This window comes from Bos taurus, chromosome 1 (assembly GCF_002263795.3).
Source record: "Bos taurus isolate L1 Dominette 01449 registration number 42190680 breed Hereford chromosome 1, ARS-UCD2.0, whole genome shotgun sequence".
NCBI lineage: Eukaryota > Metazoa > Chordata > Mammalia > Artiodactyla > Bovidae > Bos > Bos taurus.
The window spans coordinates 110,707,712-110,734,409 of record NC_037328.1 but is presented as its reverse complement, the minus strand read 5'-3'; the positions used below and the strand labels follow the sequence as shown (position 1 = coordinate 110,734,409).

The 26,698-nt window shown below is 37.1% G+C and overlaps 1 protein-coding gene across 3 annotated transcripts in view; it reads left to right on the top strand.

Annotated features, from left to right (window-relative positions):
- LEKR1 (leucine, glutamate and lysine rich 1) overlaps nt 1-26,698 on the top strand; it is a 214,155-nt gene that overhangs the window by 45,542 nt on the left and 141,915 nt on the right. For all 3 annotated transcript variants that reach the window (XM_059888819.1, XM_024995787.2, XM_010801455.4), the window contains one exon: nt 18,335-18,454. In XM_059888819.1, coding sequence (XP_059744802.1) covers nt 18,335-18,454 — 120 coding nt within the window. The remainder of the gene's footprint in view (nt 1-18,334; nt 18,455-26,698) is intronic.

Here is a 26,698-nt window from a genome sequence, read left to right as displayed (position 1 = left end):
AAAATCTATGGATAAAGATTTAGGTTAACTCATTCACTCATTTATTCATGAATGACTCATCACTTTCTAATTTTTTCCTAGTGGTATATCTTAAGAAAAGTATTTGAATATTCATTTATATTTATTTTGTATCATTCTGTAATTATTTTGACAAACTTGAGTTGTTCAGTCCATGTTCTGTCATTAACAGGCAAATAAGAGTTGTGATAACAGTGAACATAATGATACAAGGAGGGAATGGAAAGAATGTCTTCATTTTCAGTATGTTACTATATCTAGTAACATTCTGGATGATGAGAATGAGATGGTTGGATGGCATCACCAACTCAATGGACATGAGTTTGAATAAGCTCCGGAGTTGGTGATGGACAGGGAAGCCTGGTGTGCTGCTGTCCATGGGGTTGCGAAGAGTCAGACACGACCAAGTAACTGAACTGAACTGAACTGAACTGATTCTGTCTAATATGCGATCTAAATTTATGTAGCTTTTCTCTCCATCTAATGCAACTATCCAACTGAATCCTATTGATTTAGAGATGGTCAAAGGAGGTAGGAGAGTTTGGAGTAGGAGAGAAGGGACAAAAGAGTTGGTCAACACTTAGTTAAAAAGCAAGTGTACCATTAGGAGGCAAGACCAATCTTAACAGCAGAATATATCCCAGACTTAGGCTGAGACTGAAAATACAACATGGCTCAGGAAAACTAGTGCCAAATTCACAACACTTTCACTAAGCCATGTATAGATCTGTGATTTATGTTTTGTTTATCCTTTTGTTAATAACCTTGGTTTTGTAAAATAAGTAAATTTGTGAAATGAAATTAATGGCTTTCTTTTGATAGTAAGTCAGAAGATTTTGGAGAGGCACAGAGAGAGTAGCAAAAATAAAATGATTAAAAATACCTATTTATTGATAGAATATCCAGCCATCTTGGGGGCTGCTAATCTGAGGAAAGATAACTAGCTCAACGTGCTGTGTTCTTTGCTCCTTTCCTTTTGCTTAGATTTATTTGTTTTCTCTCTCTAATCTTTTGCTTTTAACCTGTCATTTTTTTCTCTTAAGCTGTGTCTGTTAAAGGCAGACTTTTCTTGGAATATTTATCATTATTGTTCTTCTGTGTCAGACTTTATCCAGTGTTTTCAGGTCTTTCTTACCAGTGTCATATTCCAAACACAAGCCTGTCTCTTTTTCTTTTTTTAACTTCATGAAAAACTAGAATATGAGCTGAAAAACATATTATGTTCATGCCTCTGTAAAAAGAAACATTATTGTAACCTGTTTTAGAACTCTTATTTTCTGAAATAGAAAGTTTATTTTCTTGTAAATGTTAAATCCTAGATTTCTTTATTAATATTGTTTTCTTTGGCTAGATATTTTATTCACTCATATCTTTACATCTAGACGAATAGGTTATAATTTTCTCTGTTTCCTATCACTTTTAGAGGAAAAAAGTTAGCTATGGAAGTAAAACTTAAAATTGTCAACAAGTTAGAAGCCAATCATTTAGTACCTCATTTATACTATAATATTAGCCTACGGTTTTACACTGTTGTGAGAGGGAAGTCATAGCTCAGCTCGAGAGCTTTCTAGCTTTGATAGCAAGAATTATACTAAAGAAAAATATGTTTCATATAATTATGAGCATGTTTTGTTTGTCACAGTAGAAAAAGAGAGAAACACCAATAACCCCCTGTGCTTCTTTCCTCCAGTACCTTTCTTTTGCCCAAATCTGAAGCCAGTTTGGAAGGAGTTAGAAGGAGATGAAAGAGATTTGCTGTGGAAGCTAGAATATTAAGTGCTTTGGCAAGCATTTGTATTTTCTCTCAGGAGGAAAGGAGCGGAGCAGTATGCCAAATTCTTACGGTGCTGAAAGACAGAGACTAACTGGGGTTGATTGTGCAAACATTTTATGCCCATGAAAATAAAGTTTCTTGAGAATTACCACTGAACTCTTTCCCTCTGTGAAGTCCTGGGTTTTGTGAGGGGATTAAAAAAAAAAAAAGTATGTTTGGGAATATGTGTAAAGTTAATCTTCTGCTTAACTTTCCTTCATGTGCATAACATTTTTAGCTGCAGCTCACTTCCCTTTCTTGATAAGGCCATTTCCCACTCCTCAATTCCTGTCAATCTCCAGTAAGTATCAATTTAATCAAGACAGAAGTCAAAGTACAATATGCAAATAAAAATCCATCTTCCAAAGTGATATGCAAATAAATAATCACACGCACAAAATCAGAGTAAAGTATGGTCAACTCCATGTCAGTAGCAGGATAGGTTCAAATCCTGGCTTGATCTTTGCTGGTTGTATGACCTAATTCAGCTTGCTTACCTCTCTGCCTCTTCATTCCCTTGTCTGTCAAATGGGGCTGGTAATGAATTAACCTCATAGGAGTATTGTGATGTTTCATGTAAATATTTAAGCACAGTGTCTGGCACTTGGTAAATGCTCAGTGGAGTTCCTTATTACTTTTGTTGTTATTGTTGTCATTGTTATAAAAGTTTTCTGAACTGTAGGAAAAGATGATTTTGAAAAATAAACATTTTAATATCAATACAAGGGCAACTGTATTGTATATAAGTTGTATATATAGTGTATAAATTGTATATTGTATATAAAGCAATATAAAGTAGCATACTGAACTAACTCATTTATTTAAATGCCAAAATTAAGAGAAGTGAAATCTCACCGTTTGTAATTGACCTCAAAATTCAGCATTATTTGCCAAAAGCAATCTAATTTTAATACATATTCAGTTTTAATTCATTGAGTATATATAAATAATAAAACCAGGATGACAAAGCATTATGTGCTTAATACTTCACCACTTTGATTTAATAACCCTTAACCTAATGTTAAGGGTTATTTAATTAACCCTTAAGGGTTATTAGGTTAACCCTTAACCTAATGTTAAGGGGGAGCCTGGTAGACTGCCATCTATGGGGTTGCACAGAGTCGGACACGACTGAAGCAACTTAGCAGGAGCAGCAGCAGCAACCTAATGTTGGGTTTTCTAGGTAGAGCATTGGTAAAGAATCAACCTGCTAGTTCAGGAGACACAAGAGACGTGGGTTCTATCCCTGGGTCGGGAAGATCCCCTGGAATAGGAAATGGAAACCCACTCTAGTATTCTTGCCTGGAAAATTCCATGTACAGAGAAGTCCATGGGGTCACAAAGAGTCAGACATGACTGAGCACACACACACAGCACAAACCTAATGTTATACTTTTTACTTACTTCTAAATGTAAATAGTTCGTACTTATTCTGAAGTTGTAAGTCATTATTAAATTAATGTTTCCATCATAAATAATGCAGATAAACTAAAGTGCATTCTTTTGTTCCAACTGTCAGAAATTCCTCGTTAGTATATTTGGAGTCAGTTAAGTTGTAATATTACATTATATTTATCAGGCAACTCTGAGGTGTCTCTATGCTGTTAATTGAGATCAGCATTATCAGTTCACCCCTGATATCAAAGAGCATTTCTTTGACAGAAGGTATGTAAGAAAAAAGGCAGCAACCTTGAATATGGGCATTTATTTTCTAAAAGCATGTTTCTATTTTACCAAAGCACAGTGCAGTATTTATGGGAAACTAGATAGACATCTTTATATTTGTTTATACTGTGACACTCCAGAAGAACCTTTTTTAAGTTATATAAGTTTCAGGTAAACAGAATTATGATTTGACATGTCTATACACTACAAAGTGATCATCACTACAAATCTAGTAACCATCCATCACCATACAGTTGACCCCCTTTACTTGTTTTGCTCACCCCTCAACATCTTTCCCCTCTGATAACCACTAATCTGTTCACTGTATCTATGAGTTTTTGTTTTGTTTGTTTGTTTTATATTCCACATATGAGTGGAATCATAATCATAAGCATTTCACTTAGGGCTTCCCTTGTGGCTCAGCTGGTAAAGAATCTGCTTGCAATATGGGAGACCTGAGTTCGATCCCTGGGTTGAGAAGATCCCCTGGAGAAGGGAAAGGCTACCCACTTCAGTATTCTGGCCTGGAGAGTTCCATGGACTGTGTAGTCAATGGGGTCGCGAAGAGTCGGACACGACTGACCTACTTCCACTTTTATTTCACTTGGCATAATGCCCTCAAGGTCCATCCATGTTGTCACAAAATGGTAGGATTTCATCCTTTTAGTTGTTGAGTAGTAGTCCATTGAGTGTACATACCACAGCTTCTTTATCTGTTTATCCTTCAGTGGACACGTAGGTGGTTTCTATATCTTGGTTATTGTAAATAATACTGTAGTAAACACAGGGCTGCATTTATCTTTTTGAATTAGTGTTTTTGTGTTCTTTGGATAAATACCCAGAAGTGGAATAGCTGGGTCATGTGGTAGTTGTATTCTTAATTTTTTGAGGAATCTCCTTTCTGTTTTCCATAGTGGCTGCACCAGCTTATAGTCCCACCAAAAGAATATGAAAGTTCCCCTTTCTCCACATCCTCTCCAATATTTGTTATTCCTTGTCTTTTTGATAATAGCCATTCTAACAGGTATAAAGAGTCACCTACAAATTGGTGCTTGCCATCTACCTCAACAAGAATCAAATTATGAGCCACTGCAGCTGTTGACCTTCAATACCCCCGAAAGGAGTTCAGTATGGAGATCAGGAATGATGCACTCTGTGCTCTGAGAAAAACTGGTGGAACAGGAGATAGATACTTTCAGGAGACAATTTTATGAACCCAATTCTTGCATCTCCAAATATCTAGAAAAGCAGTCAAATCCTTCATGGTGACATCTGCTCCTCGTAATATTCACAAGACTAGCAGAAATCTTTTGCAAAATAATATGAGGATGATTGCATGTACCAAAATCACGTATATACTGACCTTCCCCGCTACCTCTTTGGAGCCATTTCTCAAAGCTGAAATGCTGTCTCCTGGGCTATAGTCCTCAAATAAAACTTAACTCACAACTCTCATGTTGTGCATTTTTTTTCAGTCAACAGAGGTGATACCTTATTGTAGTTTTGATTTGCATTTCCCCGATGATTAGTGATACTGAGCACCTTTTCATATACCTATTGACTTATTTGTATGTCTTCTTTGGAAAAGTGTCTGTTCAAGTCTCTTGTCCATTTATAAATCAGGTTATTTGTTTTTTGAGATTGAGTTGTATGGATTTCTTATATAGTTTGGAAATTAACCCCTTATTGGATATATGATGTGCAAGTATTTTTCTCTTCATCCATAGGTTTGTTTTTTTTTTTTTTTTTGTCAATTTGATGATAGTTTCCTTCACTGTGCAGAAGCTTTTTAATTTAACATAGTCCCCATTGGTTTATGTTTGTTTTTGTTTCCCTTGCTTTTGGAGACAGGTGCACAAAAACATGGCTAAGACTAATGCAATGAGGTTACCACTATGTTTTCTTCTAGGAGTTTTATGTTTTCACATTTTACATTCAAGTCTTTAATTCTATTGAACTCAGGCCTGGAGTCAGAATCGGTGTTAGGAAACAAGCAGGAGAGAGAGGAGGGAGGGGAAAGGCTTGAGGGCAGGAGTCGAGTCTCTAAGTGGGGGAATCACATGGCAATAGTTGTGAAGTAGAGTAAGCACTGACTGATGCTCTCAATCAGTGAAAACATCTATAAGTTGAACTGTATAGGCGAAACAAGATTCTAAAGGAGAGGACTGATAGGAGGCGAGGGTTCTCCTCACATGTTCCTGAATTTCAGTCTCTGTGCAAGTTTCTTAGTGACTTCTGACAGAACAGTCTTTCTAAAAGGCAAATCTGATTCCTGCCTCAAATCCTCCAGTGCCCTCTAGCACTGAGGGAAAAGTGTACATTCCATAACATGGCTCACATGATCTTCAGTTTGCTCTTAATTGTTTTCACTCCACAGGAACCACCAAGAATTAACCAGAATATGCTCTTCTCTCAAGCTTCTCTGGTTTGGCTAATACCCTTCTGCAATTCCTCGCTTGTTAGGCCCTCCTCTGCCCTACACTAACCCTAATTCATCTTTTACCAATATAACTTCCTTGACTGAATTCTTCTCTGTGCTTACATAAAATTCTATGCATGCCTGCTGTTATAGTACTTAACCTTTAGTGCCAGTTAACCAACCAGCAAGTCTTCTGAATTAACTGAAGTTTTTTGATAAATGAATAAATGAATAGATGAGACTGAGTGGAGAGAATTATTGCTAATATTTAGCCTGGTTTGATGGTCAGGTTGTTTGAAGTGCCTCAGGTCCGCTAATGATAGCTTCCTGTTTGCAGTAAAGTAGCTATTCAAAAACTTTCAAGAGGTCTTCCTTAGTCGGCTTCTGTTTTTCAGTAGAGCCCTTTGTGGGATACTGGAGCCTTGTAAGATCAAGATATATAGGAGAATCTCCATTACTGAGGGGCTCTGGAATTCTAACTATGCCTTTGCTGTCAGGGGAGGTTTCAGGTTCTAAATTTTGGAGAGTAGAGAAGTCTAAAATAATGTAGTTTTGTATTCAAGATCATGGTGAAGAACTAGCATTGGACAAACCTTCTTTGGCTCTTAATTTTTATTCATAAATCTTGAAGTTCATGGCATGGGCCTCTTGGGAAATAATCTGAAAATCAGATAGATCAGACTTTGTGAATTTAACTATGGGATAACTTGTGGGTATGAGAATATACTGTTCACTAGGTCCCTTCACGTGTCTTTTGGATTGGCCTTCAGTTCAGTTCAGTCGCTCAGTCGTGTCCAACTCTTCGCGACCCCATGAATCACAGCATGTCAAGGCTGTATATTATCACCCTGCTTATTTAACTTATATGCAGAGTACATCATGAGAAACGCTGGACTGGAAGAAGCACAAGCTGGAATCAAGATTGCTGGGAGAAATATCAATAACCTCAGATATGCAGATGACACCACCCTTATGGCAGAAAGTGAAGAGGAACTCAAAAGCCTCTTGATGAAGGTGAAAGTGGAGAGTGAAAAAGTTGGCTTAAAGCTCAACATTCAGAAAACAAAGATCATGGCATCCGGTCCCATCACTTCATGGGAAATAGATGGGTAAACAGTGGATTGGCCTTACTGATCATTAATAATCAAAATATTAACATTCAACTTCACCAAGGTTATAGGAACAGCATCCTTAAGTGCAGTACTATCACTCTTCTTTGAAAATCAAATAAATTGTCTAGGTTTGGGGTAGAAAATTGGTTTTTGGGTAGTGAATGTGCCCCAGTTGTGTCCTGCAGGTTAGGAACAGGATTTGGCTCATTGGCCTGCCCAAGGAGTCTAAGTTGAAAGCAGTGGATCAAGGGTGAACTTAGAGATGAAAAAAAGGGTCTGGAGTTGGAAACCACTTTGTTATCAAGAAAGCTTGTAGAGCCGAGCCTGAGACAATCCCTGAAATATTGTGTAGGAGAAGGAAGTCTTTAATGGAGCAGAATACCTCCTGGGCAGGAGTCCCTCTGAAGGGGACAGCTTATGTGGCCAGATGTGAGTCCTTTTCAGGGCTCAGTAAGGAAAGAAGAATCTCTGTTCTTGTTGGGAGTACCCGCTGATCTGGTCGACTTTCTGCCTTTCGTGGATGTGTTCTGACACTCTATTGAAATGAACATTACTTTAAACAAAAAGTTATCACATAGAATGGTTATTAATACTGAAAATAGAACACCCTCAAAGTATGTTCAAAGGGATTCCTGAGAAATATTACTAAAGAAGTATTCTGTGGTCAGATTTTAAGTTTGAAACATACTCTACATCTGTCTTCTTTTGGTGATTTTTTTTTACATATTAGCATACTAAAAGCTGTGAGAAGTCTTACGATAAAGAAATCTGTTTTTTGCAATCATAGTTTCCTATGAAACCATTAATTGTGGTGGAGGCGTACTGTAGAACACACCTTGATAACACTAAAATAAGGGTTAATGAAACATTTGGTATGGTGAGGAAACTGCTAAATATCAGGCAAAAATCCCTTAATTGGTACTAAAAGGAGATTGAGAAGCTGGAGCTAAACCGTAAAAGCTTAAATTAGAACATCTGTAAAGCATGTTGCATTGGGCCATTTGCATAGTTGGTGCTTGGTCATTTCTTTCTGCAGTTTTACTGTGTTTGTTGTTTCATGGGAAAGGAGATGAAAATGCCTATTCTTGCCAGCTATATGACAGCCAAATTGCTGTCAGCAGGGTAGATATCAACTAATCTTTCAATTAAGGAACCACTGCAATTTTGAAGCAGTCATGGTTTCTCCTTGCCTTCAAGTTTTAATATCTTGGTAACTGTCAGTATAAATTTAGGTTTTTCCTCTATGGTTGTTAATGTTCTTTCTAGTTAGATAGACAGATAGACAGATAGATATATAGATAGAGATAGGTATATACATTTTTATTTTTCAAAGTAAAAATAGAATTAATTTATTCTACAGGATTCCTCAAGTGAGTGACAGACAACCATCTTTTGTAATTTTGAAAGAAGAAAATATTTGAAGTAGCCAAAGGCTCATTCAGCTGGCCTCATTTTAGAAGGCAGAAAGGCAAATCAAATTCCTGTGGAGTAAAACAGGTATCCAGAATAAGTGAATTAAACAGGCTGGGTGGGAACTACAGTGCTCAGAAAAGCACATGTTCATTGCATGAGGCAGCTGCTCCAGGAGACAGAATTGTGGGCTGTTGTTTCTGAATTGCTTGATTTTTACAGAAAAGCAGAGAATATGCATCTTTATGTAAAAATCCCTCAAATTTTAAAGTAGTTCTCATTAAAAAAAACAGACACTCTGCAAGTCAAATAAAACATATTCAGGAACTGATTTGCAGCTTCTAAATTAGGCAAACATAAGATTGTTCATAATGAAGCAGGCCAAAGGCTAACAGTTTTGCCAAGAGAATGCACTGGTCATAGCAAACACCCTCTTCCAACAACACAAGAGAAGACTCTACACATGGACATCACCAGATGGTCAATACCTAAATCACATTGATTATATTATTTGCAATCAAAGATGGAGAAGTACTATACAGTCAGCAAAAACAACACCGGAAGCTGACTGTGGCTCAGATCATGAACTCCTTATTGCCAAATTTAGACTTAAATTGAAGAAAGTAGGGAAAACCACTAGACCTTTCAAGTGTTACCTAAATCAAATTCCTTATGATTATACAGTAGAAGTAACAAATAGATTCAAGGGATTAGAGCTGAAAGACAGAGTGCCTGAAGACTATGGACAGAGGTTCGTGACGTACAGGACGCAGTGATCAAGACCATCCCCAAGAAAAACAAATGCAAAAAGGCAAAATGGTTGTCTGACAAGACATTACAAATAGCTGAGAAAGAAGAGAGAAGCTAAAGGCAAAGGAGAAAAGGAAAGATATATCCACCTGAATGCAGAGTTCCAAAGAATAGCAAGGAAAGATAAGAAAGCCTTCCTCAGCCATCAATGCAAAGAAATAGAGGAAAACAATAGAAAGGGAAAAACTAGAGATCTCTTCAAGAAAATTAGAGATACCAAGGGAACATTTCATGCAAAGATGAGCACGGTAAAGGACAGAAATGGTATGGACCTAACAGAAGCAGACGATATTAAGAAGAGGTGGCAAGAATACACTGAAGAACTATACAAAAAAGATCTTGACCCAGATAATCACGATGGTGTCATCACTCACCTAGAGCCAGACATCCTGGAATGCGAAGTCAAGTGGGCTTTAGAAAGCATCACTGCAAACAAAGCTAGTGGAGGAATGGAATTCCAGTTGAGCTGTTAAAAATCCTAAAGATGATGCTGTAAAAGTCCTGCATTCAATATGCCAGCAAATGTGGAAAACTCAGCAGTGGCCACAGGCCTGGAAAAGGTCAGTTTTCATTCAATCCCAAACAAAGGCAATGCCAAAGAGTATTCAAACTACTACATAATTGCACTCATCTCACATGCTAGCAAAGTAATGCTCAAAATTCTCCAAGCTAGGCTTCAACAGTACGTGAACTGAGAACCTCCAGATGTTCAAGATGGGTTTAGAAAAGGCAGAGGAACCAGAGATCAAATTGCCAACATTTGCTAGATCATCGAAAAAGCAAGAGAGTTCCAAAAAAACATCTACTTTTGCTTTATTGACTATGCCAAAGCCTTTGACTGTGTGGATCACGACAAACTGTGGACAGTTCTTAAAGAAATGAGAGTGCCATACCACCTGACCTGCCTCCTGAGAAATCTGTATGCAGGTCAAGAAGCAACAGTTAGGACTGGACATGGAACAATACACTGGTTCCACATTAGGAAAGGAGTATGTCAAGGCTGTATATTGTCACCTTGCTTATTTAACTTCTATGCAGAGTACATCATGAGAAACGCTGGACTGGAAGAAACACAAGCTGGAATCAAGATTGCCAGGAGAAATATCAATAACCTCAGATAGGCAGATGACACCACCCTTATGGCAGAAAGCGAAGAAGAACTACAGAGCCTCTTAATGAAAGTGAAAGAGGAGAGTGAAAAAAACTGGCTTAAAACTCAGTGTTCAAAAAACTAAGATCATGGCATCTGGTCCCATCACTTCATGACAAATAGATGGGGAAACAGTGGAAACAGTGACAGAATTCATTTTCTTGGGCTACAAAATCACTGCAGATGGTGACTCCAGCTGTGTAATTAAAAGACACTTGCTCCTTGGAAGAAAAGCTGTGACCAACCTAGACAGCATATTAAAAAGCAGAGACGTTACTTTGCCAACAAAGGTCCATGTAGTCAAAGCTCTGGTTTTTCCAGCAGTCACGTATGGATGTGAGACTTGGACTATAAAGAAAGCTGAGTGCCGAAGAATTTTTGCTTTGAAATGTGATGTCAGAGAAGACTCTTGAGAGTCCCTTGGACAGCAAGGAGATCCAACCAGTCCGTCCTAAAGGAAATCAGTCCTGAATATTCATTGGAAGGACTGATGCTGAAGCTGCAACTCCAATACTTTGGCCACCTGATGAGAAGAACTGACTCATTGGAAAACTCCTTGATGCTGGGAAAGATCGAAGGCAGGAGGAGAAGGGGACGACAGAGCTTGAGATGGTTGGATGGCATCACCAGCTGATGGACATGAGTTTGAGTAGGCTCCAGGAGTTGGTGATGGACAGGGAAGCCTGCTGTGCTGCAGTCCATGGGCTCGCAAAGAGTCGGACACGACTGAGTGACTGAATTGAACCAGGGTAATGATTCTTCAGGATAAAAGTAAAACTGCTTTGGCAGAAGAATATATTTTGATAACCAAGTTAGAACTTTAGCAGTAAGATATAAATATCACACTAATTTTTTTAAATAAAAGGAATAGAATGCCACGCAAGAGGAAATTGTGTTCACAAATAATTTTGTCTTAAATATTGCTACTCTTCTATACAGTAGAACTTATATGTTAGTGACATTTCCGATCCTCTGTAATCTCTTGTTGACATTGTTAAAGTTGCCAAAGGTCCTGATAATAGGTAAAGGAGCTTGGGTTCTGCCTCTGGGGTTTTACAGAGTGCTTATGACTTTTCTCTGCAAAATAAGAATTCTTTCTAGTTTAATTGAATCCTACGTGATTTACCTACCTACATACGTGGGCTTCCCACTCTCATTGTCTGTTTTCTGGAAAGGTAATGTAATTTTCTGGATGCATTTAGATAGTGATTGATTCCAATAGAGTGGTTACAGCAGCCACTTCTGGTAGTCATATGTCAATGTCTAAAATCCATTTCCCAAGAACTCTTGAAGTACTATCTTGTTTTGATTGATTTCTCTGTTGCAATTCTAATTTTCCCCTTGATAGTTAGATGCCTTTGCCTGTCAGGTCTTGGTAGGACACAATCCTGAAAATCCTCCACTCTAATTTTTTCATACCTTGAACTTCAATCTGTCATCTCAAATTGCTGCAAAACCAGTTTGATGGAAAGACTAAAAATAAGTGAATTCTTCGAGCCAAGAGCTTGACAAAAAGAAGTTTAGGCTTCAAGTGGTAAAATACCCGATGATGTGATTGGCTTTCTTGTTGTCTTTTCTAAAGCATTTGACTACAGAATGGAGGGAAGTTAAAAGGACATTTAAAAGTATTTTCCTTTAGAATATTCTCATTATGAATAATGCCGATAATGATCCAAATGAAAGTATGTAAGAAGAGACAATAATACCTTTCCCAAATTTGTTTTAGAACTCTGGGATTCTTACCACAATCCATTTTAATCAAGTTGGCTAAGGGAAAAACTGGAAAATAGATAAGGGTAATGACTGTGTTGTTCTCATGGTTGCATTGGCAAGAGGGTTATAATACAAGTCATCTAACTCCCAGTACAGGACTCTGTCCACTACAACATGCTGTTGGTCTTAACTGTTTTCAGGAACACCCTCTGACGAGACAACAGCATGTCCTCACATCAGTCAACATAGTGTTCAAATTCCATGCAGTATTATGACTCTTAGAGAAAAGCGTGTGCTTGCATAGTACATATTGGATTACAATATTTTATGAATTATTTATTTCATAAACAATATATACAATAAAAGTGAACATTAATACCTTTCATGAATGTCATTTTTAGCCACATCAGTTTGATTGAAAGAAGTAAAGTAGCGTTAGCAAAGACAAAACAGAGTGAACTAATGTGACCTAACTTATCAGGGAGTGTTGTCAGAGGGCTTGAGATGTGATTTACAAGTAATATTCATTTGGGGAATATGATGTTATAAAGTTTTAATGTGTATTTTTTTTCCTAATTACAAATAGGAAAATGTTTGTAAAATCTTCAAGTTCTTTTAAAAAATATGTATTGTTTTTGGCTGTGCTGGGTGTTTGTTGCTGTCCTTTTTGTGTGTGTCGGCTTTCTCTAGTTGCGGTGAGTGGGGTGGGGGCTACTCTTCACTGTGGTGTGCGTGCTTCTCGTTATGGTGGCTTCTCTTGTTGTGGAGTACAGTCTCTAGGCACACAGTCTTCAGTAGTTGCAGGACACAGGCTCAGTAGTTGTGGCTCGTGGGCTCTACACCTCAGGCTCAGTAGTTGTGGTTCACAGGCTGAGTTGCTCTGTGGCATGTGGAATCTTCCTGGACCAGTGATCCAACCTGTGTCTCCTGCATTGGCAGGTGGACTCCCATCCACTGAACCACCAGGGAAGTCCTAGAATTATTTTCTGGGTAAATCTTAATAGCTGCAATGGGCTTTTTAAAAGAATTTAAATTTTTATATAATTTTAAAGGTTATACTCCATTTACAGTTATTATAAAATATTGGCTATATTCCACATGTTTTATTAAGGAATGTTTATACAAATTTCATTTAACCCCAAAATATACTAATGAGATTAAATTTTATTCAAATATTTCTGGACTTTTTAACCTATTTATCAACCTTAGATAAACACATATAATGAGATTAGGTGCTTTTTTAATTCTATTTTATTTTTATAAAATTTACTGAAGTATAACATATATAAGAGAAAAATGCACAAATAATACATGTACAGCTAAAACTAAATTTCACAAAGTGAATTTCTCATGTAATCAGCACCCAGATCATGAAACTGAACATTGACATCCCCCTAGAAGCCCTCTTGTACTTATCTCAGTCATCTACTTAAAGGAAACTAGCCTTGACTTATAACACCACGGATTAATTTTGCCTATTTTTGAACTTTATGTAAATGGAATAATAGGGTGTGTATTCTTTTGCCTAATTTTCTTTACTTAGCATTATGTTTGCGAGATGCATCCCATCTTGTTATGGGTAACTGCTGTTCGTTCATTCTTATTGCTATTCAGTTTTCCATGGTATGAATATACCATGATGGATTTATCTATTCTGCTATGAATAAGCATTTGGCTGTTCACACTTTGGGGCTGTTAAAATCAGTGCTGCCATGAACATTTGTATGCATGTCTTTGGTAAACATTTAAGCACATTTTTCTATTGGATATGTACCAGGTGTGGAAATTCTGGGTCATGGCATTATGCATATGGCCAGGTTTCATAGGTCCTACTATTTAGTCAAAGTAGTTGTGCAATTTACATTCACACAAGGAGTGTTTGGAAACTCTTGTTGACCTGTAAATTACAACTTGCTTTTTGTTTTTTTTCTTGTTAAGTCTTGGCATTCTTTCCATGCCAGGACATAAAGATCTACTTCATTCTTTTTTTAAAATATAGTATTCTATAGGAACATAGGTTACTTAATGTTTCTCTAATATTGACCATGAAGGTGTTTCATTTTTGTTATACCTTTTTACAGCATAGTTTGTAACACAGATACATTCACATGTACAAATTATTCATTACATATATACAAGTGATTTTATAACTTTTTATTTTGAAATAATTTTAGACTTGTAGAAGGTTGCAAAAATAGTACAGCACTATACCAAGCCCCTCCAATGTTAACATGTTCCGTCAATGTGGTACAATTATAAAAATTAAGAAATTAGCATTGGTATAATACTATTAACTAACCTACAGATTTTATTTGATTTTATCAATTTTTCCACTGACATCTTTTTTCCAGTCACAGTTCAATTTGGGGTCAAATTGAATTTAGACTGATTGCATTTAGACCTCGTATCTTTTAATCTTCTTTGATCTGTGACAGTTCCTCAGTCTTTCTTTGTCTTTTGTGACTGGAGGTTTTTGAAGAGAACTGGTCAATTGTTTTGTAGAATCCCCTCAATTTGGGTTTGTCTGATGTTTACCCATAGTTTTATAGACAGTATTAATTTTTTAGCAAGAATACTACAGAAATGATGTGCCCTTTCCAGTGTATCAAGTCAAAGTGTAATAACCTCAATATGTTTTTTTGCAGATGTTGTTAAACCTTGATCACTTGGCTGAGGTGGTGTTTCCAGCTTCCTCCATTGAAAAATTATCATTTTTCCCTTTATAATTAATAAATGTTAGTTAATTATAATTAATAATATTCTCAAAGTTATTTTTGAGAATATTCAAATGTTCTATTTCTCCTTAAACTTTCACCTACTTTTTACCATAGATTTTGCTTACAACAGTTATTATTGTTCTTGTCTAATGCTTTTTCTTTTTCTCATTCCTTCTATATTTTTTAATTGGAGTTTTTCTGTAAGGAACAACTGTTTCTTCTCTCCTATTTATTAAATTATTTGTTAATGTCAATATGTTACCATCTTTCTAAATTCCATATGGGAGAGGGAGAGGGTGGGAAGATTTGGGAGAATGGCATTGAAACATGTAAAATATCATGTATGAAACGAGATGCCAGTCCAGGTTCGATGCACGATACTGGATGCTTGGGGCTAGTGCACTGGGACGACCCAGAGGGACGGTATGGGGAGGGAGGAGGGAGGAGGGTTCAGGATGGGGAACACATGTATACCTGTGGTGGATTCATTCTGATATTTGGCAAAACTAATACAATTATGTAAAGTTTAAAAATAAAATAAAATAAAATCACAACCTAAAAAAAAAATGTCAATATGGATTCATTTACTTTTATTTTGTGGGTTATAATGCAACATTACAGTTATATATTTTGTTGCTCAGTCGTTCCAGTTCAGCCATTAGGAGCTCTTTCACATGGCACCTGTGCCCTTTCAAAATGCCTCTGTCTTCCCTTGAACTCTTCCTTACTTTCAGGCATCATAAAATGTACTAGACTCATCTTAAATTTTTCCTGCTCCACCCCTGCCAATGCAGGAGATGTAAGGGACATTGGTTATATATAACCTTGTCCTGTATTTTCCAAGTCTCCTGTAAATATGTTGTCATACTTTCATAATTTAAAAAAAGTTAAAAAATACTGGATTATATAAAAATAAACATATGGTAAAGAAAAAAACGTGATCATGGCATAACATGTAATGCACTAGTGAAGAATAACATCAACACTAGATAGATTATTTTAACTGTATTGGGAGGATGAGGGGAAGAAGGCTCTGTCTGTGTGCATGTGGTGTATGTGTGTGCGTGTGGTGTGTGTGCATATGTATATATCTCTGTAGGCGTGTAGGTATGTACAGGAGAGTTAATTCTTTTTAGGATTGTGTTAGAGACTGCAAGCTACCCATCCCAACATACATTCTCCTTCCTTCCTTTGTAATAGAATTATGGATATATCTGATGGTTAATCTTTCCAGTTAAAACATTACATTTTTCAGATTCACTTTCAGCTAGGTACAGTCAGATATTTAGGTTCAGGAGAGGTATACAGAGGTACTTCCAGGAAATCTCCTTGAAAGGGACTGAGGAGCCTTCTGCTGCTTGGTGGTCTGGAATAGGAAAGTAATGGTCAGTGTTTTTGCCATTATCATAGACTATGAGAATAATGAACACACACCAATCATAGTAGACAAGAGAGTTGAAAGGATCCTGGGGCTGTGATGATACGTTCAAGCTATCATATATTAGCATTGGACTGGCTACCAATACGTTCATCTTTTGTAAGATAATATACTTCTGTATATTTAAGTCATCATATTCAGGTCTCAGTTAAGTAGCAGAACCAGAGCTTAACTGATTTGTAATTCACTAGGTAATATCTAAAATGAAATTTAAGAAATAACAGTGTAAGTATGTTATTTAATAATGTAGAGGTAAATACAAGAAGAAAAAAGTTGAAAGTAATTATTTTTGGCAGTAAAAATTGGGGTAAAAGCAAATGATTAATATTTTTTCTAACTCAGTAATATTTGACATTTAACATATATTACTTTGATAAAAGTTAAACTGTTTAGGTACATTTTAATTAGTATTTCAAGTAAAAATACATCTTCACTGCAAAAATTCAAACAATACAAAAGATAAAGAGTACAGGTTATGCTTCCCTTCAATATTTGTTGCATTTCTCCTGCCTGTCAGTTCTACTCCGTCCCCAGGGATAATGGCTATTTGGCATGTATCTCTGCAGAAAGCAATGGCAACCCACTCCAGTACGCTTGCCTGGAAAATCCCATGGACAGAGGAGCCTGGGAGGCTGAAATCCATGGGGTTGCGAAGAGTTGGACACGACTGAGCGACTTCACTTTCACTTTTCACTTTCATGCATTGAAGAAGGAAATGGCAACCCACTCCAGTGTTCTTGCCTGGAGAATCCCAGGGATGGCAGAGCGTGGTGGGCTGCTGTCTCTGGGGTCACACAGAGTCAGACACGACTGAAGCAACTTAGCAGCAGCAGCAGCAGCATGTTTCTCTGTATACTTTATCTATATATTCACTTTGCCTATAAAAGAGGCATAGTTTTCTCCTTTTATTTTTATTAAAAGTGGATTTAATTTTTAAAAATTTTTATTGGAGTATAGTTGATTTATGATCTTGTGTTAGTTTCATGTGTACAGCAAAATGAATCAGTTGTACATACACATAAATCCACAAAGGTCCATCTGGTCAAGGCTGTGGTTTTTCCAGTGGTCATGTATGGATTTGAGAGTTGGACTGTGAAGAAAGCTGAGCACCGAAGAATTGATGCTTTTGAAATGTGGTGTTGGAGAAGACTCTTGAGAGTCCCTTGGACTGCAAGGAGATCCAACCAGTCCATTCTGAAGGAGATCAGCCCTGGGATTTCTTTGGAAGGAATGATGCTAAAGCTGAAACTCCAGTACTTTGGCCACCTCATGTGAATAGTGGACTCATTGGAAAAGACCCTGATGCTGGGAGGGATTGGGGGCAGGAGGAGAAGGGGACAACAGAGGGTGAGATGGCTGGATGGCATCACCGACTCGATGGACATGAGTTTGAGTGAACTCCTGGAGTTGGTGATGGACAGGGAGGCCTGGTGTGCTGTGATTCATGGGGTCGCAAAGAGTCGGACACGACTGCGCAACTAATCTGAACTGAACTCATTTTAAAATATTATTTTCCAGTATAAACATTAAGAGTATTGAGTAGAAGTCCCTGTGCTGTACACAGATTCTTATTAGGTTCTTATTAGTTATTTACTGAGATGGCCAAAAAGTTCATTCAGGTTTTTCCTTAAGATGATATGGAAAAACCTAAACGAATGTTTTGGCCAACCCAATATTCTTTATATAGTACTGTGTATATGTTAATCCCAATCTCCCAATTTATTTCTCCCCCTCCTCATTCCCTGGTAACTGTTTATCTTCTATATCTATGACTCTACTTCTGTTCTGTAACTAAGTTCATTTATACCCTTTTTTTTACATTCCACATATAAGTGATATCATATGATATTTGTCTTTCTGTGTCTGACTTCACTCAGTATGGAAATTTCTAGGTCCATCCATGTTGATGCAAATGGCATTATTTTGTTCTTTTTTATGACTGAGTAATATTCCATGTCCTGGCTATTTTAAGTAGTGCTGCAATGAAAAAAAAAGGTTCTAAAGTTTTATAAAGTACTGATGAGGACATATTTAGATTTATAATAGTTGTTATTTATTTATATTTTTAGGATTCAAGATGCAAGCATGAAGTTAAAAAGTTACCAAGATGAATTTCAGAGGGTACAGAAAGAATTGAGTCAGTTGCAACATGAGTTAAAAATTAAACAAAAACAATCACAAATCTTCAGGTAAGATTACCTTAAAAAATGGAAAGTTATAGTATTGAAAAGGTACACTCATTTAATACTAAGTTTAGAAACATTCAAACACATTTTAATAATATAGTTTCTGTTTTTATATAGCTTAATATTACAGTGTTGTTAAAACATGTAAACACTTTTTTTTAAGCTATTATGTCAACTGAATATTTTCACCAGTAGTATTTTTTGGGGGGCTGAACTAAAAAGCCTCTTGATGAAAGTGAAAGAGGAGAGTGAAAAAGTTGGCTTAAAGCTCAACATTCAGAAAACTAAGATCATGGCATCTGGTCCCATCACTTCACGGGAAATAGATGGGGAAACAGTGGAAACCGTGTCAGACTCTATTTTTGGGGGCTCCAAAATCACTGCAGATGGTGATTGCAGCCATGAAATTAAAAGACGCTTACTCCTTGGAAGGAAAGTTATGACCAACCTAGATAGTGTATTGAAAAGCAGAGCCATTACTTTGCCAACAAAGGTTCGTCTAGTCAAGGCTATGGTCTTTCCAGTGGTCATGTATGGATGTGAGAGTTGGACTGTGAAGAAAGCTGAGAGCCGAAGAATTGATGCTTTTGAACTGTGGTGTTGGAGAAGACTCTTAAGAGGCCCTTGGACTGCAAGGAGATCCAACCAGTCCATTCTGAAAATAAGCTCTGGGATTTCTTTGGAAGGAATGATGCTAAAGCTGAAACTCCAGTCCTTTGGCCACCTCATGCGAAGAGTTGACTCATTGGAAAAGACTCTGATGCTGGGAGGGATTGGGGGCAGGAGGAGAAGGGGACGACAGAGGATGAGATGGCTGGATGGCATCACCAACTCGAGTGAGTCGGTGGACGCGAGTTTGAGTGAACTCCGGGAGTTGGTGATGGACAGGGAGGCCTGGCGTGCTGCAATTCATGGGGTTGCAAAGAGTTGGACACAACTGAGCGACTAAACTGAACTGCACTGAACTGAGGGGCACGTGCTGAGTCCTTGTTGCAGCGTGGGTGATTCTCATTGTAGTGGCTTCTCTCTTTGTGGAGCAAGGGCTCTAGAGCATGTGTGGGCTTCAGTTGCTGTGGGTTGTGAGCTCAGTAGTGTGTGGCGCATAGGCTTAGTTTCTCAGAAGAATGTGGGATCTTCTCAGATCAGAAATTGAAGAACCCATGCCCTCTGCATTGGTAGGTGGATTCTTAACCACTGGACCACCAGGGAAATCCTTCCAGTAACATTTAAATCAGGCAAACACCTTGTTCTTATTTTGCAGGGACATTTAGAATGAAAGCACAGTGATGAATTCATTCTCCTCTTGACCAGTATTTCTTGGTGTACGTGATCTCCTGATAGTTCAGTGACATGAAAAGAATAGAATGGAGAAATTTTCTAACTGGATAGTAACAGACTTCTAAATTTCAAAGTTTCCAACATAAAAGGTGTTAAATCTGTTTTTATATAATCTTCGGAGGGTTTACAATAACTAAAGGTAAAACCCAACATTCTAAAGAAAATGGAAAGTATTTTTAAAAATTAAGTATATTGCACATATCAGAAAGAATGATTAATTTTAAATTGAGTAACTTTTAGCTCTTAGAAAAGTGGAATAAGTTAAATGAATATTACAAAAAGACACAGGTTCAGGTTGACTAAAATAATATGCCAGGTGAACATTTTTAATGTTCTTATTTTTTCCAAACTACTAGTTATTATTAAGAATGTTTTTCTGTTAAAATAATGATCTGACTAATAATTTATATGGAGTGTCTGGTGAAAACCTGTTAACCATCTATGTTTCATTAAATCCTTACACAAAACTGATGCTTGAATGAATGAATGAGTCTACTCACAAAACAGATGGCAACTTTTGTCATCAGAAATCTCTGCCTTTTCCTAGAAATCTATATTGAACCAGCAGGATACCACCCAGGTGACCTCAACTCTCCATTTTAGTCAGCACCATCAGTATTCAGTCTTGGCTCCAACAATAGCTTTGGCCCAAGTCTGCTAGGGAAATCCATTTTTTTAATGCACAAATGCCATTATGGATGGCAGGATTGACTACATTTCAAAGGTGAGACTAGGACTAAATTAGATAATTAATGCTGCTTCAGAATACTATGGACATTATGGACTGATACAGCTAGTCTTTATTATTTACATTTTACATGTAATTTGTAGTATTTTAAATTCTTGAAAAAACTTATACATCTTTAAATGCTATTTTTATTGTGTTCTAATTTTGTCATCATTTTACTGCTTATTTTTTCAAATGTTTTCAAAATGTCTATGATTTTTATATGAAAGTGAAAGTCACTTAGTTGTGTCCGATTTTTTGTTAACCCCATGGACTGTAGCCCATCAGGCTTGTCCACGGAATTCTCCAGGCAAGAACACGGAGTGGGTTGCCATTTCCTTATGAAAGCTAAAAGATCACAAATTGGGAGTATTGAATCTGATTTATTTTAAAAAGTAGCACACTAGAAATTTTGAAAGTAACCATATAACTAGACACGATGTAAATAAAAGTTTGTGACTGATGAATAAATGTAATTACTGGTTTTATTAATGCTCTTAGTAGTAGGTACATTGCATGGGAAAAAGCAGTCAGGTGGAAATAAAATCAAACCCAAAGTTGTAGAGTTCAGTGATTTTGTTGCCTTACTAAAGGCTCATTTTAAACTAGTTTTCTGATTATTTAAAAAGTATCTACTAGAACATAAAACTTTGAGTTTGCTGTGGATAAAGAAAAGGAGCTTATAATCTCTAAGGTGGTAAGGAAAAGAAGCTTGAGCTTTAGCTACTCAGATGTAATCGTCTTTACCTATGGAGCCCAAAAAGAACTTTCAAGAGATTAGTGAACTATGTCTTTGAGTCACTTTGCTCATCTTAAATTATCCTCTCATTTGGTTAATTGCGATCAGGTTTAATCACCTAGCCTGCAACAAAGTGTTCTTCATGCTTTGTATTTTCCCTGACATCATTTCCAACCTGTCTCTTGCAAAGGGGTGATGAGGAGTAGCTGTGGTTTGCCTCAGTTAGCTCAGCACATCTGCTATTCAGAGTAAAGTGTCTTTTGAGAATGGAAATTAACTTTTGAAAATCTGTAAAATAGATATTAAAAAACAGTGTGAAATATAGGTATACTTCACTTTATGTAAAGAGGGAATGGCAGCCCACTCCAGTATTCTTGCTTGGAGAACCCCATGGATAGAGGAGCCTAGCAGGCTGAGGTCCATAGGGTTGCAAAGAGTTGGATATGACTGAAGCAACTCAGCATGCATGCATGTGTATAACTCCAATATTCCAAATCAATCTATATTTGAAATATTTTAAACTAATGCTTACTTTCAAAGGATTCCTATTGTGAATCTTCTGTAAATTGTTTGAAATACACTTATCCTCTAATTTTTCTTCTTTGTAAATAAATCCAGAGTCTGTCATTTCTGAAATTTTCAAGCCAACTCCCCAAATCTCTCACTTTCACAACTCTTCAGCCACATTAAAACTTCTAGTATTTACCTTTTTTTGTGATTCTCCCAACCATTACTGACTTTGCTTTGTTTTATACCCTTGATACTGTAGTTACTAACCTTATATATTTAAATAGCTTTTGAGATATAAATTACAAACTACAAAATCCACAACCTTTTACGTGGATAATGTAATGATTTTTAGTAAACCTACTGAGTTGTGCAACCATTACCACTTCCAGTATTAGAATATTTGAGTATCCCGAGGAGACCCTCATGCCATTTGCAGTCAGTCTCTATCTTTACCACCAATCCTAGGCAATTACTTATCTTCTTCCTGTTTTTATAGATTTGTATTTTTCTGAACAATTCAGTTACATGGAATCCTATAATATGTGTTCTTTTATATCTGATATCTTTCACTGATATTTTTGATGTTCATCTATGCTGTATTTTTTTCCTTTTCATTGCTAAATGGTATTCCATTGTATGAATTTACCCCATTTTATTTTTATTAGTTGAGAGACATTTGTTAGCATTTATTAGTTGAGAGACATTTGGATTCTTTCTGCTTGTTGGTAGAATACTGTTACTATAAACATTCACATACTTTGTGTGGATGTATGTTTCATTTCTTTTGAGTAAATACCTAAGTATCAATAATTCGGAACTACTGAGTTGTAGAGAACACACTGGTCATAGCAAACACCCTCTTCCAACAACATGAGAAGACTCTAAACATAGACATCACCAGATGGTCAACACTGAAATCAGATTGATTATATTCTTTGCAGCCAAAGATGAAGAAACTCTATACAGTCAGCAAAAACAAGACCGGGAGCTGACTGTGGCTCAGATCATGAACTCGTTATTGCCAGATTCAAACTTAAATTGAAGAAAGTAGGGAAAACCACTAGACCATTCAGGTATGACCTAAATCAAATCCCTAATCATTACACAGTGGAAGTAAGAAATAGATTTAAGGGCCTAGATCTGATAGACAGATTCCCTGATGAACTATGGACAGAGGTTCGTGACATGGTACAGGAGACAGGGATCAAGACCATCCCCAAGAAAAAGAAATGCAAAAAAGCAAAATGGCTGTCTGAAGAGACCTGACAAATAGCTATGAAAAGAAGTGAAAAGCAAAGGAGAAAAGGAAAGATATATGCATTTGAATGCAGAGTTCCAAAGAATAGCAAGGAGAGATAAGAAAGCCTTCCTCGGCGATCAATGCAAAGAAATAGAGGAAAACAATAGAATAGGAAAGACTAGAGATGTCTTCAAGAAAATTAGAGCTACCAAGGGAACATTTCATGCAAAGATGGGCTCAATAAAGGACAGAAATGGTATGGACCTAACAGAAGCAGAAGATATTAAGAAAAGGTGGCAAGAATACACAGAAGAACTATACAAAAAAGATCTTCATGAGCCAGATAATCATAATGGTGTGATCACTCACCTACAGCCAGATGTCCTGGAATGTGAAGTCAAGTGGGCCTTAGGAAGTATTACTACGAACAAAGCTAGTGGAGGTGATGAATTCCGGTTGAGCTATTTCAAATCCTGAAAGATGAAGCTGTGAAAGTGCTGCCCTCAATATGCCAGCAAATTTGGAAAACTCAGCAGTGGCCACAGGACTGGAAAAGGTCAGTTTTCATTCCAATCCCAAAGAAAGGCAATGCCAAAGAATGCTCAAACTACCGCACAATTGCACTCATCTCACACACTAGTGAAGTAATGCTCAAAATTCTCCAGGCCAGGCTTCAGCAATACATGAACCGTGAACTTCCAGATGTTCAAGCTGGTTTTAGAAAAGGCAGAGGAACCAGAGATCAAATTGCCAACATCCACTGGATCATTGAAAAAGCAAGAGAGTTCCAGAAAAACATCTATTTCTGCTTTATTGACTATGCCAAAGCCTTTGACTGTATAGATCACAATAAACTGTGGAAAATTCTTCAAGAGATGGGAATACCAGACCACCTGACCTGCCTCTTAAGAAATCTGTATGCAGGTCAGGAAGCAACAGTTAGAATTGGACATGGAACAGCAGACTGGTTCCAAATAGGAAAAGGAGTACGTCAAGGCTGTATATTGTCACCCTGCTTATTTAACTTCTAAGCAGAGTACATCATGAGAAACGCTGGACTGGAAGAAACACAAGCTGGCATCAAGATTGCCGGGAGAAATCTCAATAACCTCAGATATGCAGATGACACCACCCTTATGGCAGAAAGTGAAGAAGAACTGAAGAGCCTCTTGATGAAAATGAAAGAAGAAAGTGAAAAAGTTGGCTTGAAGCTCAACATTCAGAAAACTAAGATCATGGCATCCAGTCCCATCACTTCATGGGAAAGAGATGGGGAAATAATGGAAACAGTGTCAGACTTTATTTTCTTGGGCTCCAAAATCACTGCAGATGGTGACTGCAGCCATGAAATTAAGAGACGCTTACTCCTTGGAAGGAAAGTTATGACCAACCTGGACAGCATATTAAAAAGCAGAGACATTAGTTTGTCAACAAAGGTTCGTCTAGTCAAGGCTATGGTTTTTCCAGTAGTCATGTATGGATGTGAGAGTTGGAGTATAAAGAAAGCTGAGCGCCAAAGAATTGATGCTTTTGGACTGTGGTTTTGGAGAAGACTCTTGAGAGCTCCCTTGAACTGCAAGGAGATCCAACCAGTCCATCCTAAAGGAGCCCAGTCCTGGGTGTTCACTAGACACACTGATTTTGAAGCTGAAACTCTGATATTTTGGCCACCTGATGCGAAGAGCTGACTCATTTGAAAAGACCCTGATGTTGGGAAAGATTGAAGGCAGGCGGAGAAGGGGAGGACAGCAGATGAGATGGTTAGATGGCATCACCGACTCAATGGACATGAGTTTGGGTAAACACTGGGAGTTGGTGATGGACAGGGAGGCCGGCGTGCTTTGGTTCATGGGGTCGCAAAGAGTCAGACATGACTGAGCGACTGAACTGAACTGAACTGATAGTAAATTGATATTTAACTTTTAAGAATCCTCCAAACTATTTTGCAAAGTGGCTGTACCTATATTCCTACCAGAAGTGAAGATTCTACTTTTTCTTTGTTCTTGCCAATAGTCATTCTCAGTTCAGTTCAGTTCAGTTCAGTTGCTCAGTCATGTCCGACTCCTTGTGACCCCATGAATCACAGCACACCAGGCCTCGCTGTCCATCACCAACTCCCGGAGTTCACCCAGACTCACGTCCATCGAGTCAGTGATGCCATCCAGCCATCTCATCCTCTGTCGTTCCCTTCTCCTCCTGCCCCCCAATCCCTCCCAGCATCAGAGTCTTTTCCAATGAATCAACTCTTCGCATGAGGTGGCCAAAGTACTGGAGTTTCAGCTTCAGCATCATTCCTTCCAAAGAAATAGCCATTCTAGAAGCTGTGAAATGGTACTTCATTGTGTTTTGATATGTGTTTCCAAAATGACTGATGGTGTTGGGCATCTTTTCATGTGTTTATTAACCATTTGTATGGTTATTTGCTGAAATATATTAAAATATTTTGTCTATTTTTTCACTGGTTGGTTTTATTGTTATCAGATTGTAAGAGTTCTTTGTATGTTCTGGGTACAAGTCTGTTATTTGAAATATGATTTGCAAATTTTTCTCCCAGACTGTGGCATATCTTTTCATTTTCATAATTGTGTGTTTTTGAAGAACGAAAGTTGTTATTTTCAGTGGAATACAATTTAATCAATGTTCTCTTTTATGGATTGTGCTTTTGGTAATGTATCTAAGAACTCTGCTTAACCAAAGGTCACAAGATTTTTTCCAGGAGTTTGTTCTAAAGGTTTTAGAGTTTTAGGTCTTAAATTTAAGTCAGTGATCCATTTTAACTTTTGTGAATGATGTAAAGTAAGGATCTAAATTCATCTTGTTTTTATGTTCAATTGTTCTTTATAAAGGACTTTACCAATACTCCAGCTACTTTTACCGCTGCTTATTTACCCTTAAAATCCTCATCTTTATACCTACATATAGGTTGTTAAACACCAGGTCCTCAATTTCCCCCATACTATTCTAAATCTTCAATATTCTGCTTAAAATTCTTTGTGCTACTTATCTCTCAGCAGCTATGTGTCTTGCCTTATATATTTCATAAAGAGAATTGAAAGTTATCAATACAGGCATATTTCCTGTGACTCAAATGATACTTACGTTTCAAAGCCCCCCCGCCACCAAGTTTCTGGTAGTGCCCCTGGCAAAAGTAGGTTGGTTTTAAATTGTAGGATAAATTTAAATTATAAAAACTCTGTCTCTGCGTTATGATTTCCCTTATCTTACTTTGGGATAGTCACTGGCATTTGGAGGATCTGAAAGGGAAAGTCAAATTGGGAATATACATTGTAACTGCCATTTAGAAAGACATTTTAGACTGCTTTAATTACACAAGCAAGACATTGAAGATTAAAAATCAGGGTGTATATGAAATTTTTTAAATTAATGAACTAAAAGCAATGAAGATGAACAATTTAAACAATAGAAATTATTCTGTCATGAAGAAACAAATTTTAACTTCTTTTTAGATTATGTCATAAGAGATACATTTTCAGTAAAATTTCTTGGATTATTTTGTAATCCATTCAATGAAGAGGAGTTCAAAATTTGAATACATTGGGGAGAAAGATTTAAGTTTCTTGCTGATTTGACAAAAGCTGCTAACATTGCTGAATATAGCATAGAATCATGGTATACTATTTCAGGACATCTGAGATAAACTGGTTTATGAGTTTCATCATTTCAAATATAATT